At 35.2% G+C, this 15,101-nt stretch overlaps 1 protein-coding gene across 7 annotated transcripts in view; it reads left to right on the top strand.

The window, feature by feature from the left end:
- Thsd7b (thrombospondin type 1 domain containing 7B) overlaps window positions 1-15,101 on the top strand; it is an 809,752-nt gene that overhangs the window by 790,289 nt on the left and 4,362 nt on the right. For 6 of the 7 annotated variants that reach the window (XM_078017320.1, XM_005315833.4, XM_078017324.1 and 3 more), the window contains 5 exons: window positions 754-927; window positions 1,021-1,116; window positions 3,372-3,454; window positions 5,714-5,906; window positions 9,402-9,489. In XM_078017320.1, coding sequence (XP_077873446.1) covers window positions 754-927; window positions 1,021-1,116; window positions 3,372-3,454; window positions 5,714-5,906; window positions 9,402-9,489 — 634 coding nt within the window. The remainder of the gene's footprint in view (window positions 1-753; window positions 928-1,020; window positions 1,117-3,371; window positions 3,455-5,713; window positions 5,907-9,401; window positions 9,490-15,101) is intronic. The other variant, XM_078017322.1, reaches the window with a different exon arrangement.

A 15,101-nucleotide genomic window follows, 5' to 3' on the forward strand; every position in this document is an offset into this window, starting at 1 on the left:
GTTACATAAACTGCATGAGTTTTTCATTCTAGTAACACAACTTAGCTGGTATAGAATAACTTTAAGATGTTTTAATATATTCTCTTTTTCTCTTTTGTAGTACTGAGAATTGAACCCAGGGTCTGTGCTTGCTAGGCAAGCACTGTACCACTGAGCTACACCCCCAGACCCAATATATCCTTATAATATACTGTGTATGTGTACATACACATACATGTATATGTAATATGTAGAAACACAGATATGTACACACACACAAATATGTGCATTTAAGTAATATGCAAATGTGTTTACATTTATAAATGATGTATGTTTAAAGTGTTTAATTAAATATTCTTTAGGCCAACAGATATTTCATTCTGGTGACCTACTTATTCTCTTTTATATGGTTTCTGTCAACAACCATTTTACAATGTTACACTGATCTTTGAATACTGAGTTACTATAATCTTTACATCTCCATTTTAAAAATTTTATTACCACTAGCAGACACACAGTATTCTCTAGCTGTGGCTACTGTGGTTTGAAACAAAGTAATGGCACTCTAGCCTTTGGCCCCCTCTTTGTGAATTAGTTGATCATTCTTAGTATTTCCTAATTAGGAAATTGATCCAGTATAATATGCAGTACCTAGAACCTCTCCACAACACTGCACTTCCACCACAGATCTCTGTATGTGTCCTGTCTAGGGAGATTTTATTCAGTGCCAGTTCTCACGCTGTTTCTCCTACCCTGTGCTACCTTTCCATCCAGGAGACTGTCACTTAACTGCATGGTCAGAATGGAGCGCATGCGAATTAACCTGCATAGATGGAAGAAGCTTCGAGACTACAGGCCGCCAATCTAGGTCAAGGACATTTATAATTCAGTCTTTTGAGAACCAAGACACTTGTCCCCAACAGGTTCTAGAAACACGGCCTTGTACAGGTACCTAGAGCACTTTTCAGTTTCTTTGTCCTTGGTTGAATGAGGCTTGAAGTAAGATCTAATAGAACTTCTGTCGTCCCTGTTCACGTGCAGGAGGCAAATGTTATCACTATGTATGGAAAGCAAGTCTTTGGAACAATAATGAGCGAACTGTGTGGTGCCAACGCTCAGATGGCATGAATGTCACAGGTATGCCTTCCTAATATGCATGTGGACACTTCACAAAGGTCTTGGAGTGTGGAGTTTGTGAGAAGAATTACCTTACAAATTATAAACAAAGGATGACTGGTCAGGTTGCTTCATGATCTTTTTGGCAAATTTTCATTAGACCTTGACATCTTCGAAAGCAAACAGTTATTTTTGAAGACCCATAAAATGTCATATAAGCTAAAGAAATAAACTGAAATACAATGAAATGTTCTTAAATTTTATTACCTCAGACAAAACCCTAAAATGATAGATGCTAGTTTAAAACAATGGTCTCTAAAATTTTAAATCATGTACCTTCTCAGTCAAAAAGTTTTGAGGACATAGTCTGACATTATCAGCCTGCATTGTTTTGTTGTTATGTTATAAAATATACTAAAAAATGAAATTTAAAAAATTGAAAAAGATTTTAAAATTAAGTATTGTCTATGTTGAAGATAAAAAAAATTGTTCTTACTGTAACAGATGCTTGTATTTATGCACTGGAAACTTAGTTTTGAACATTTTGCTGATTATGGTTATTATTTAGTACCTAAAAATAGAGTGAAGAAAAGGTTCCTCATTCCTAACAGTGATACAATTTGATTGAACAGATGGTCTCCTCAATAATTTTAAGGATTTTTTTGATGCCTTCTTGTCAGGGCAAATGAAGTTGACATTGATTTTCCTTAGTACTGCCACTGACAAACAGCTTATTCAAAGGTGAGAGTAGCTTCTATAGAAATAGAAGGATGTTGGCTCCTCCCTTTTCTTGTTTACATTCTTTGCATTATTGATGTTTCTTTTAATCCATAGTTTATCCATACAATAATTTATTTTAAGCTATCTTTTCATTTTGTAAGTTGTTGTTAAAACTCAGTATACTGTAAGTCTGCCTTGCCAGGAGTACAAAAAGCACCTCTTGCTCTGCAGAGTGCTGAGAGCTGGCATAATGATGAGGGTCAGGTTCTCAAGTTCTCGGCATGGTAGTCCTTCTGCACAGCATGCATCCATCTGATGAATGAGCTCAGATCACCAGTATCATCTGCTAAATATCATTAGAGCTTAATTTTGTTCCTAAAATTTCTAATTATGGTTTATAATCTATGTAATTTCCAATATTTTCTTTCTGGTCCCTAGGAAGATGTGCCCTGGGGTAACTTGCTTTGGAGATCACCAGTTTAAAGAGTAGAAACCCCTTCCCCAAACATAATGACAGCATAATGTTGGTTATGGCCACTAACATCCAAATGATCAGTTTCACATCCAGGTGCTAATTCTCAATAGTAGGATTTTTCTTTTCAGTGTGGTTTATTTGTTTTATTTTTGAAGTAATAGTGATAACTTAGCTGCTTCATGAGAAACGTAGGTCTGAGTATTCCCTACACTGCCTTGGGTTGGCTAGCTACAAAAATCATAAAATGTAATTTCTTGAAAATTATGGTAATACAAAGACTAGAACCTATAAATGCAACCAATACTATATAAATATAGTTGAAATACTGCCCTTGAATAATAAGTTTTCAGTCTATCTCTAGGCTTTTCCCCATGTCTATTGTACTGCCTTGATTTCAAGAAGGCAAGATCAGTATTTAGACTATTTTCAGATTACAAAAACATACATTATCCACCCATTTACTCTAAAGGATTCACTGATATCCTATAAGTCCATTGTCAGATGTCTCCTGATCCCAGCCACCAGAGTTTATGTATTTGTTTCTAAAAATCTGTGTGGGGCTCTATATGTGGCTCTCTGTGTTTATTCTGGCTGGTACATATGTAAAAAGTTTCCAAAGGTTTTGTTACTATGGTCCCATCAATTCACTATTAACATTTCTTTTAGCATGTGATTATTGGAACCAGCCTAGTCTCTAGCTGGGTTACAGGAGCTGGAGGAACACAGTATCTTCAAACAGATGGATTTTCTGCTCCTGAACTTAAATTGACATTTCATCAATTCTTTTGTTGATTCTGGTACACATAAACTCTTCCCTCAAATGTAGCCACATTGCCATTGAACATGGAAAAAATTCCACCATAAACATTGTCTTTTGGCAGAGCCCCCATCTGAAGCAACACATCCTGGTATAAAATCAATAAGATGGGGCTGGACCACATTGTGGGTATGTAGATTTAAAATAATAATGATAAAATCATTACAAGATGACCATAGCCAGGGGTCAAAAAATATTCCCAAATATAAAAATTTCTATCTATTGTATAGATATCTGTAAATGGTGGTGCTATTTCTTTTGTAGGAGGTTGCTCCCCTCAGGCACGCCCTGCTGCTATTCGGCAGTGTATCCCAGCCTGCAGAAAACCTTTCTCCTACTGCACACAGGTAAGCCACATGCTGGAGTCCTCCACAGGTACTTTAATTGTCGTGTTACACATATGCATTTAGATGTGCTCCTGTCTGCTACAGCCCAGGCAACAGTTCCATGTGCCCATGATACCATCTAGAGGCACTTTCAGGACTCACCACAGATATGAGAAATTCTGTGTAGTCTTACATGTATTAAGGAAAGCAGTCTTTTCCTTATAAATCTATTTATAATAAAACCTGCCTTTCAGATATCTAATTTATATTAGTTCTATCTACTAGGACTAGTCGATTTATGTCTTCTATTCTTAGCCTTCATAAATTTACATTAAAAGATGTAAATGCTGTTCATATTTGATAAAATTATTTTGTAAAATTTATTACACCATGATGATTATGGTGTGAGTGAATTTTTAGTTCATTTTAAATAAGCTAACTGTTGCTATGGTTGAAAAATGTGTGTGTGTGTGTGTGTGTGTGTGTGTGTATGTGTGTGTGTCTGTTTTCAAGCAGAAATCTTACATCCCTTCTTCTCCCATAACTCCTATCTACTGCTGCTCAGGAATTAATTCAAAATGTGTAATGTATTCAAATAAATGTCACTCATAATGTGCAGTACATAAATAATTTTTAAAAGTTAAATTACATTTCTTTTAAGAAACAGGTTTTTTCCTAGAGTGTGCTTATTCTAAAAATGATTTGATTAAAAATAATGCTAGCACTCAATCCTATTTTATGGTTCTTCTCCTTCAAAATGGGTTAATTCTTTAAAGATATGTCAATTCTTTACCATAGAAAAGACAATGGGCAAGCTTTCAGGGTGTAATAGAAGAAGAAAAAAGGCAGAACATAAGTAACAACTTCATTTAGGCTAATGATGTTTGCAAAATAGAAGTTGTAGCTTTCTGCCAACTCCCTTGTTTCTCTTTCTAATAAAAACATAAATTGCTCTTTTCCTTGAACCCTTGACACAGAGGACTGACTCGTTACAACTTTTCTCTCAGAAATTCACCTAGAAAAGATTGCTTTAATAGCTGAGAATATCCACATTTTCTTAATTAGATCTCTCCATTGAACACCATGTGGTAACTTCAATTAAAACCAGCTAAAACCCCCATGATAATTTTCATTATTTTATGACTGCAACCTGTATTGAATGATGGGCAGCTAATTACAACATTTGCTTTTCTGACTTTTTTTCCTTTTGTAAAAGATCAAGGTGACTTACTTAGTTATAGTATCTATTGCTCCTTCATATGTTTAGTCAACAATTAATGACCTAAATAAAGCTGGATGACTAATGAGGATTGGCATTAGCTAGAAGAGAATAGGGTCTGTTCATAAAATGTCAAATAAATAGTTTTGGTAAGAAGCCATAATAGCAAAGACAGAGTAGAGATATATAATCTTATGTTGTTTCTTTTCTATTCTCTGTTTTTTATTTGCTAGGAGAAGAGCAATTATTTTCAGATTCACTTCCAAGGATAGATAGGAATCCATGTCTATCATACCTCATCATAACTTCTTAAAGACATTCATGTGAAAGTGACCAGGAATTTCATAGACAAATATAAAGGACACAATGTCATAGTACCAATGAGGAAGGTGATATCATATGACACTCAAATTGTTACATGAAAGAGTCATCGAAATAGATATACAACTTTTTTCTTGGATATTTGCCTTTAATAAATTCTCTTCTTCCAAGACTTGGACTGCACTCCTATGAGCAGTTAGAGACTAGGAATAGATGGGACTAGTTAGCAGGCAGTTGTAGGAGGTAATAGAAGCATTCTGCAGCTGTGGTAATTACAGACTTCAGAGAGCACCTAATCTGTACAAAGTAAATACATAATCCCTACTGCTTTGCTTTTCAGTAGGAAGGGGTGGTTGGAACCAATGAACATATATCTAAAACAATTGGGGGACAAGGGCAGTCAAATATGATTTGATTAAATGTCATAAACATCTCTAAAAAAAAGAGGAGGAGAAGACAGAGTTAATATAATATATTCACAAAGAACTGTAATTTCATATTTGGTAGATGTCAAAATTATAAACACATTATAAAAATGTGACAGCTTATTTAATATTGACTTTGTAATTCAGAAAAATGAATTATATATTTGATTTTCATCTCATTGGTAAAACAGTTGCTGAAAACCCTAAATTGTCATGACACATTGTACAAAAATTAAGTGATTTCAGCATTCGAATTGTTCCTTATTCATCTGCACAACTCACTGTGTAACCATAAAAATACTTTTTATGCTGCAGGGTGGAGTCTGTGGTTGTGAGAAGGGCTATACAGAGATAATGAGATCAAATGGCTTCCTGGATTACTGCATGAAAGTACCAGGCTCAGAGGATAAAAAAGCAGATGTGAAAAACCTTTCTGGGAAAAATAGACCTGTAAATTCAAAAATACATGATATTTTTAAAGGATGGTCCCTTCAACTACTTGATCCAGGTGTGTCTTGGTTATAAATAAGAAATGCAAATTGTCTTGTGGGGGTTCCTATGTTGATTTGTGGTTCATTATGGAAAGAGTGGAGGGGAAGAAGAGGAGAGAGGAAAATGCAATATAGCTCAGCTCAAGGTTTCTAAAATGTGGAGTGTTGTATGATATGAGTCCTCTTTAAATGTGAAATATTTTCAAGGATGATTATTAGTCTGTCAATCATAGTCTAAGAAGCACTTGTGAGTTAAGTCACAAAATTGTATCCTTTTAATTGTGAATTATCTCTGCTTTTATAACTGAATTTGTATGCATAATTGAAATTCAAGGAAAAAATGGAATAGAATCTCAGAAAATTGTAGGAAATGTTCAGAGACATGGTCTAGTTTGAGAAACACAGGTGAAATGGTAAGAGCACCAAAGGAAACAGCACCAGTTTCAAGGCAGACAGACATTACTTGCATCATGGCTTAAACTCACCTGTTTTGTAATTAGGTACAGTCAACTCTTAACTTCTCTGGGTCTCAGTTTCTCATCTATAAAATCAATCTAGTGGCACCTGCCCTGCAAAATTGTCCCAGATATTGCAGATTGTCAGGTCTCAGAAATTAGTATTTATTAAGAATAGGAAAGAAAATGTATTGAATGCTTGCTGTGTGCCCTGTGGTTCTGTGCTAGCTGGCTTTGTTGCAGGAATCATTGCATTCTTCCAGTCTAAAGAGATGTCATCCTCATCTGAGAAATGAGGAAACTGCAAACTAATTTTACCAGGGTCATACTACAAGTGATAGGAAAATTTGAAGAAGGCAGGTCATTAAGGAGTTTATGTGCCACTGTGTGAAGTGGGCAGAAATAAAAAAGAGTCTCTGTCCCTCTCACACATACTCTTCTAGGAAGCAAAATACTATAAATTAATAACTAAGCAGCTCATCTTAACTGGTGGGGCATGGAAGGAAAGAGATAAAGCTCAGGCAGATACACCCTGGGGACTTCCTTCTAGACCTGAAGACTTGACCATACCAACGGGGGCTTGATGACATGTTTAAATGAAGCAAAAATCAGAGCATGGGTACAAAGGACTCTGGATCTAAATGGAGAATTATATACCTCAACCAACTTTTAAGGAAGAATACAGTATTTTTTTGAACTTTGATTTCCCTACCTGTCTTGGAAAATCAAAAGTGTTTAAAAATATCTCATTAGTTTTATGACTAAAGTTGAAGTGGCTCTAAGTTGGAGGGAAAATTATGTTGCCTGTAGACCTGATTTCAGAAAAAGAATTGGGGTCAAGTCCTCTTCAAATCCATAAGTGAGGTCCTTAATCTTTAGTCATGGGTAGACTCTCAGGGTCTAACTAGAATATCAATAGTATCTGTGTAGGTGTACATATACAAACAAGCATATGTATATGCACATATATGTGTAGTATTTATGCATGTATTTATATCAGTATAGATATAAATATGTTTGTTGATAGTGTAAATTAAAACAACCTATCAGGAAGAAAGACTGTCCTAATGTATATACTATCATAGACTTTGAACTAAAATTTTCTTCCAGGATATTTCATTCTGCAGATATATAGACATATACTAAAAGAAGTATGTAAATTATATTCATTGCATTATTTCTTGTTATAGTAAGTAATTGGAAAATCTGCTCGTAAATGCAATAATATAAAAAAATATGGTACAGCTGTGCAGTGGTATCTCACAAGGGTACTAAAATAAGGTAGACCTGGTTTTATAAACTAACATGGACATATATCCAACCTGTATTGTTTAGTGAAGGAAAAAGTACAGATCAAAAGGAATGATATGCATCATTTGTGGTTTTTAAAGAAGGTTATGAATTTGTGTGTGTAGTCATATGCTTGCATATGCAAACCAAAACTGAAAATACAAACTGGGAATGTTGTAGCTCCTAAGTAGGGAACTGAGAGAGGATGATGAAAAGACATTTTTACTATATATTTTTAACTGCTCTAATGGTATAATAGACTGAATAGTTATGCTATCCATTATTGTATCACAAAAATGCTTATGAAAGTTATTTATTCATTAAATTCATTTTAAAGTAACACAACTTAAAGGTCTTGGACCATTACATGTATCTACATTGAGGATTTGAAAGCACTGGACCATCCCAATACATCAACTCTGTGAGGTTTTACAGTCAAAGAGATAGAAAGAACATTCTTGCCCAAAGAAGACTTTTTACTTATTCATTTATTTGTTTATTGTTGCCAATGTGAAATATGAAAATAGGACATTTCATAATTAGTGTTTCAGAGAGATTGGAATCAAAACTTTGTTAAAAGTTTTATGATCATCGAAAAATATCCTTACTGCACTCAAAGCCCACTAAGGCTTAAAAGTGTCCAATAAGCAAAAACTGTTAATATGTAATTGTACTAGAACTGAAAGTGATTGTGGTTGTTTCAGTCAGCCTTTTTGTCTCTGTGACCAATAGACCTGACAAGAACAATGTATTGGAGGAAAAGTTTATTTTGCTCAGTTTCAGAGGTTCTGTCCATGGTACTGACTCTAAAGCTCTGGGCCCCGGGTGAGGCAGAACATCATGGCAGAATGGTGTGGGGAGAAAAGCAGTCATGGCAACAGAAAGCTGAGCTCTCTGCTTCCCAGAGACAAAATATAACCCCCAAAGGCAAGCCCCCAGTGACCTACCTTCTCTAGTCACACCCTACCTGCCAAATGATCAGAATAGTTTCCTTTGCATGCAGAATTAAGAGACATACAGGATTGTCTTTTAGTTAAAATTTTTGATCTTTTTTATGTTGTCAAAATGTTTTGCAATATTTTTTTCTGCTATGCATAAGACTATTAGCAACTTCAAATAAATTCAAAATTGCCTGCAAACTGATTTGATTGGACAAATAGTGATTGTAAGTATTGCCTTCACATTGTGAAAATATTTGATATCATAGCTTACATTTCTACCTGATTTTGTTGTTGTTGTTATTGTCATTTACCCTTGGCATCTGTCACCTATTGGTATTTCCACCCATGATTATAACTATCCAAATCTCTCAATTTAGGTGAAAAATGTCTTCAGCTAGTCATTCACCCTATAATCAATAAATGTTTTAGTGCCATATAGTCACAACCTAATGTTTTTGAGGGTCAATTTGACAGAGGTCAGACATAGCAAATGAAATTGTTTGTATATATAAAAGTCCATGAAAAGCAGTACAATGTAATACAATCTGGAGTTTGTCTTTTCCCAAAGACACTTTCTAGTAGAAATCGCATATCCCTAAGATGTTCAAAAGAGAACATTGTCACTTCCTAACAATTCACAGATAATAGCAGGATGTCACTAATTTATGCAGTTGAGTGCTCAGTTGGCTTAAGGTGCTGGTGTTGATTTCAAATCTTGAACTGATAATCAGCTTAGGATTGTTAGACATTATGTTACATACTCTCTCTCTTTCTGTAATGTAGACATCTTATGCTAAGCTTGTTATGTCATCTCTATCTTAAACAGATGGCCGAGTAAAAATTTGGGTTTATGGCGTTTCAGGTGGCGGTTTTCTTATCATGATTTTCCTAATATTTACTTCCTACCTTGTTTGGTAAGTACTAAATAGTAAAAAACATATACTCTATTTTTAAATGTGTGGTATGTTAAACTACAAGCAAACATATTTCAAGATCACTGACCATTATAACAGTATCCTTGAGACCATAGTCTCCAGTAGTAGAGTGATTAAATAGTTGAAATAGACGATTGTTATGGTGTTACTCCCACTAGAAATAGCTTTCTTTTATTTGGTATTTGAATAATACCCGGTGTCCAGGAAAAAATTGTTCATTAGAGCTTTTCTACTTAATACTTTGATTTAGAAGAGTAGATTTTAGCATCAATGCATATTGGTATAGAGATTTTAATTCAATTAATTTGGGGTATGGCTGGGTCTTTTGAGGTATATAAAAGCTGCCCAGTTGATGCTAATCTGCTCCCCAAACTTAAAACACTACTCAATTCTAGTTTTTACATTTTGTTTTTAACTTGACCTATTTTGACCAGTTATGTTAAACTAACCAGTTATGTTAAACTAACTTAGTGCATCTTAAATAGTAGAGTCAAGTACTTATCAACACTGACAGGTTATAAGAGAAAATTTAATTGTCAATTTCAGGAAACCCATTCTGTGACTAGTTCTTAATAGAAATTATAAAAAATTATTATTCTCAGAAAATGATAATTAGTTTATTGTATAGAATATATTTTAGTTGATGTGCAGACCTCTTGAAATCATATAGAAGTAAATACATTTGAACAGTTTCAAGTATGTTAAGAATATTTTATTACCTTACAAAGCATAATTTTTGAGGATTTTTTTTCATAAGGTCAAAGTGTTATTTCATATTTTTTTACAAATTAAGATATTTATAGTCATCTTTAGTCTCATAAACTACTTCCTTGAAAATCTTAACCCAAATCTTAATTCAAATCTAGCCTTTGTATTAGCCTCAACTGCTGTTTCCAAGGCTACACAGGTTTTTACATCTTTGCTCTTGGTCAGTAAAAGTTGGCAAAGAAAATAAGATGACTTTAATTCTTTCTGCCACCTATTGTGATAAAAATTGATTCCCTAGAAATTGGATTTCCAGCCAGCTAACATTTCTAGAATGTTGTAGTGAAAAGTAATAAATGTCCTCAGCTAGTCATTCACCCTATAATCAAATGATTTGACCAGTTTGTATGTTTCAATTGATAAGCTTGGCAACTACTACCTAGAGCCAATCTTAATGATCAAATGTGAATTTGAAAACTTTGTACGAGGTTTAGAATGATCAGAAACTTTCATCATCAGAAAAGTTTAGGAAAAGGAGAAAAGACTAAGTTGCAATAGAGGGCATGGAGGTTTGGCATACAGGAAACAGCTCTTAAAGTAACAGGTCACTAAGACACAAGATAATCAGGTAGTCTATTGGTCTGTATGGGGAGCAAATTATATTCCATGCATGTGTGATTTTGTCCCAGTGAACCCCACTATTATGTACAGGTATAATGCACTAATAAAAAACATTTAAAGATCCTCAGTGGGCTGTGGTTGTGGCTCAGTGATAGAGAGATTGCCTCACACATGTGAGGCACTGGGTTTGATTCTCAGCACCACATATAAATAAATGAATAAAATAACGATCCATCAACAACTAATATATATAAAAAACCCTCAAAAAACAAATTAAAATATCTTGGATGAATTTTAACTATTAATAACCACATCTCCAAAGCCAGATTTTATTGTGGTTATTAATAGCTAGGATTTATTCAAGTTTTCTTTTTTGTATCTAAGAGAGAAAAACAAACATGTAGATAGACATAGATTGTTGCTTTTCCCCATTATCTCCAAGTTAAAAATGTATTAACCCCATCCATTCCTTTAGTAACAAATATTTAGTAATGCCCTTTTCTGTATAACGTATCTCTGGGGGTTAATTTGTTACATCACTGAATTCTGGTAACATAGTTTCCCATATCAATAGAACTTACCCCTTATTTTCCAAGGACCAAATAATATATATAATTATGCATATTATTTCTCTTCTCTATGTTTTCATCCCCAATGCCTGTCCTTAATAATTCCCCTCTGGGCATTGCATAATAGCCACATATTTGTCTACAGCAGGATTAGTCTTCCTAAACTTTGCTCCAGGTGGTCAGCCCTTTCCTACTGACACAGCAGTGGCATCTAATCCCACTGGCAGCAAAATCAAAGTCATGATCTGGGTTTTTAACCAATCGGCCAAAATCTTCACAACTGGATCTCAAACAACTCTTTCAATTTCATTTTGTACTGACTCCCTGTATTCTGGAAAATCTAGTGTGCTGTGTGGGCCCAAATATATTTGTCTTCATTTTCTCATTGAGGAAAACAAAATGCCCAAAACGAAAATATTAAATGAAATTAACAAAAGTTTCCATTTCAATTAAAATAGTAAATTTTCTGCTCTAATATTTAATTGAGGTTCTTAATTCTATAGTCCCATCACTGATCCTTTATTATATATTAATATTTTATTCTAAAATACTAAATGTCTTTAATTTTATATTCATAACAGTTTTATTCCACATTCACATCTTTCACATCAGTCACTTTGTCATTGCTTCAGTCTCCTTATTCACAAATTTGATTTCTCATGTTTAGCACATTCATTTTCATCCAAGTGTTTTGAGATACAGCGCTTCTTTCTATCTGTGCTGCTCTCTTGGAGATTTCATTCTAATGCCCAAGAACCTATTCACCTATTTTAAGAGACATGGTCATTTTATGTGCTTTGTGTTTATATTGATTATGGCTATTTTTTAAAAAGAAACTTTTTTGCACCATATGGTATAAAAGATTTTATAAGAGTTGGATATAAGGCGTGGGTTTAGTCAGCTTTTTCATTGCCATGAACAAAAGACCTGACAAAAACAATTATGAGAGAGGAAAAATTTATTTGGGGGCTCACGATTTCAGAGGTCTCAGTCCATAGACAGCCAGCTCCATTCCTTGGGGCTCCAGCTGAGGCAGATATCATGACAAAAGACTGTGAAGGAGGTTTGATGACCAGAAAGCAGAGCAGTACACTCCACTCACCAGATACAAATTATGTACCCCACCGGCATGCTTGCAAGGCCACACCCCACCTGCCTTCAGTTACCACTCCGTGAATCCTGATAAGAGAATTAATTCACTGGTTGGGTTAAGGCTCTCATAACCCAATCATTTCACCTCTAAATGTTCTTACATTGTCTCACACATGAGTTTTTGGGGGACACCTCACATCTGAACCAGAATGGACCTCTTTCTTAGGGATCATTTTCAGGGTGGAATAACTTAATATTAGGGCACTGAGGAAGTTGTCCTTCCAATTTTCTGGGAAGGCTATAGCTTCCGTGGGTTACTCTAGAATGAACTTTTCATCATCAGCTATTGGCATTCAACCTGTTCCTCCAGTCAAACTCAATTATCAACCTTCTTTTCCGAAACAGTCTGGAATAACTTACCCATGTCTCTTCCCCTATAATATTTACTTCATGCTGACATTGTAGTTATTTGCATAAACCTCTTCCAACTCCACCAAACTCCAAGGGCTCCAGAGGGGGGCTGTAATAACTATATTTTATTGATTTTTTTAAAGCAGACATTTGAAAAGTTATCTACTGAACACATGAATAAGTGAATGAATAAATGAGTAGATTAGTGAAAACTAATTTATTACACATGGCTTTTAGGAAAATGTCAAGGAAAAAAATCTAATATTTATATGTCACATAAAGCACTTTATATACATTGCCTTATCCAGTTCTCATGATGGTCTAATGAGATGTTGCTATTATCATCCCTATTTTGGAGTGAATAATTGATCCTCAGAGAAATTAAATAATATCTCTGCAGTCACCAACCTGGTAGAATTAACTGTAGATTTGCCTAACACCAGAGTGGAAGCCACTTCTGCTGTTCTTTCAGTCTCTATAGTTTCTTGAGTCATCCTGAAAACTTCAGATTCAATGTCATGTCTCCAGCTGTCACCTTTCCTACAGGTTCCTGATTTCACAGGTAAAGTAAGCTATAGACCTGGAAGCATATGCCATTTACTGCTACATATGAGCTGCCTAAAGAAATCCAAATAGATGTTTTCACAGCACCTAATCCTATTAAATAGCTTGCAGGAGAGTTCCAGGATGACAGTTTTGGAGATTTTCTATTTTCCACCCAAATAAAAGGCTTAGGACAAGAGAACTGCTATAATATGGCAGGTCTTAGGTATATACTTTAGATGAAAGCAATTTATAATAAAACTTGGAAATGGCTTTGAGAAAATGTAGAAAAATAGTCTTCTTCAGGACTTTTGCTTTAATATACAACCCTTTGAACATCTGCCATTAGTGTTAGGAGTTTTAGAAATATCACTGATGCCCCGGTTTACCCTGGAAATAAATGTCAGTGAGGCAATTTAGTGGAGATGACCACTGGGTGAGAGCTTGTAGTTAACCTGTGAGGACATAGTGCCTGGAAGTTACTCCAGATATGGTGTCCATTTTTTCCCTGCCCAGCACGATTTAGTAACATACTCTCAGAATTCTTATTTCTTTCCAAGTTTAAAAGTGGAGGCACTTCCAGAAGCTAACCTTTCAGGAATAGCTGCCAAAACAAGATTTTGCTGATTTCTTTCAATTATTTGGTCTCTATTTGCCTAAAGATGAGCCCTTGTGGCCTGAATTCAAGGGTTCTAAGAAGTGCAACAGCTCACCTGACAGTCCACAATGAGCTCACTCTTCTGTCGGAATGTGTTTTTATCCTTTGCTAAAATGCAAATGGCCCTGGAAGAGGACACTTCAAATGTGTTAGTCAATGATCTCTCACAGCTAGGATAGGAAAATGGTCTTATCCTTTGTGCTAACTCTAACAGCAGTGGTGGCTGTCAGGAGTGCTCAGTTAGGAAGAGTGATGAGCTGTACTTTGGCTCAACAGGAAGGAAGAGTGTGATGGATTAGAGGTGTAGGCTAGGCACAAATGACTGGTGGTGGTGGCCTATGTGACAGGCATTTTTGGGTCCTGATTTAGTGTGGCTCCACCTTTCCTAATACCAGAGTTGGAGAGAATAAAGCAAAAACAAAAATTGTATTCCTTAAGCGTGGAGAAAAAAAAAACAAAACAGAGATTATAGTAAGGAAAAAGGAAAGGACCCTACAGGCTCCAAGAACAAGCCTCCTAATAGCTCCTCTTTTTAGGAGGCTGTTTAACTGGCCAGGAAGCTTTGGAAAGCCACAGATGGCCAGCAGTGTGCAACCATATTCAGAGATTAATTTCAAGAAGACGTTGATTTCTTTTAAATTCTATAAAAGTTCTCAGATATTACATATTCTAAGTTGAGATTTTCAGAATCTATCAATAGAGAGATTACAGGATATGGAAAGGTCTACAATTAAAAAAGCTCTAATCATACCCATCCCAGCATGCTCCATGGCCCCAAAAGTCCTAGACCCTCTTGTCTGTCCAGAGATGGATACAATGTTCGTAAGTCCACACAGGGAAACTGGCATAAAAACATCTATTTATATTTTCAGCAGAATATCCCAGACTCAGTTCACAGAGCCTGGCCAAGTTTACCTCTCTCCCCAGGCGATATTATTATCTCTACATACAGCCTTCTTTATTGTTCCACCTCTCTCCTTTTTCTAGATCTC

The sequence above is a fragment of the Ictidomys tridecemlineatus genome, chromosome 7, assembly GCF_052094955.1.
Source record: "Ictidomys tridecemlineatus isolate mIctTri1 chromosome 7, mIctTri1.hap1, whole genome shotgun sequence".
Taxonomy (NCBI): Eukaryota; Metazoa; Chordata; class Mammalia; order Rodentia; family Sciuridae; genus Ictidomys; species Ictidomys tridecemlineatus.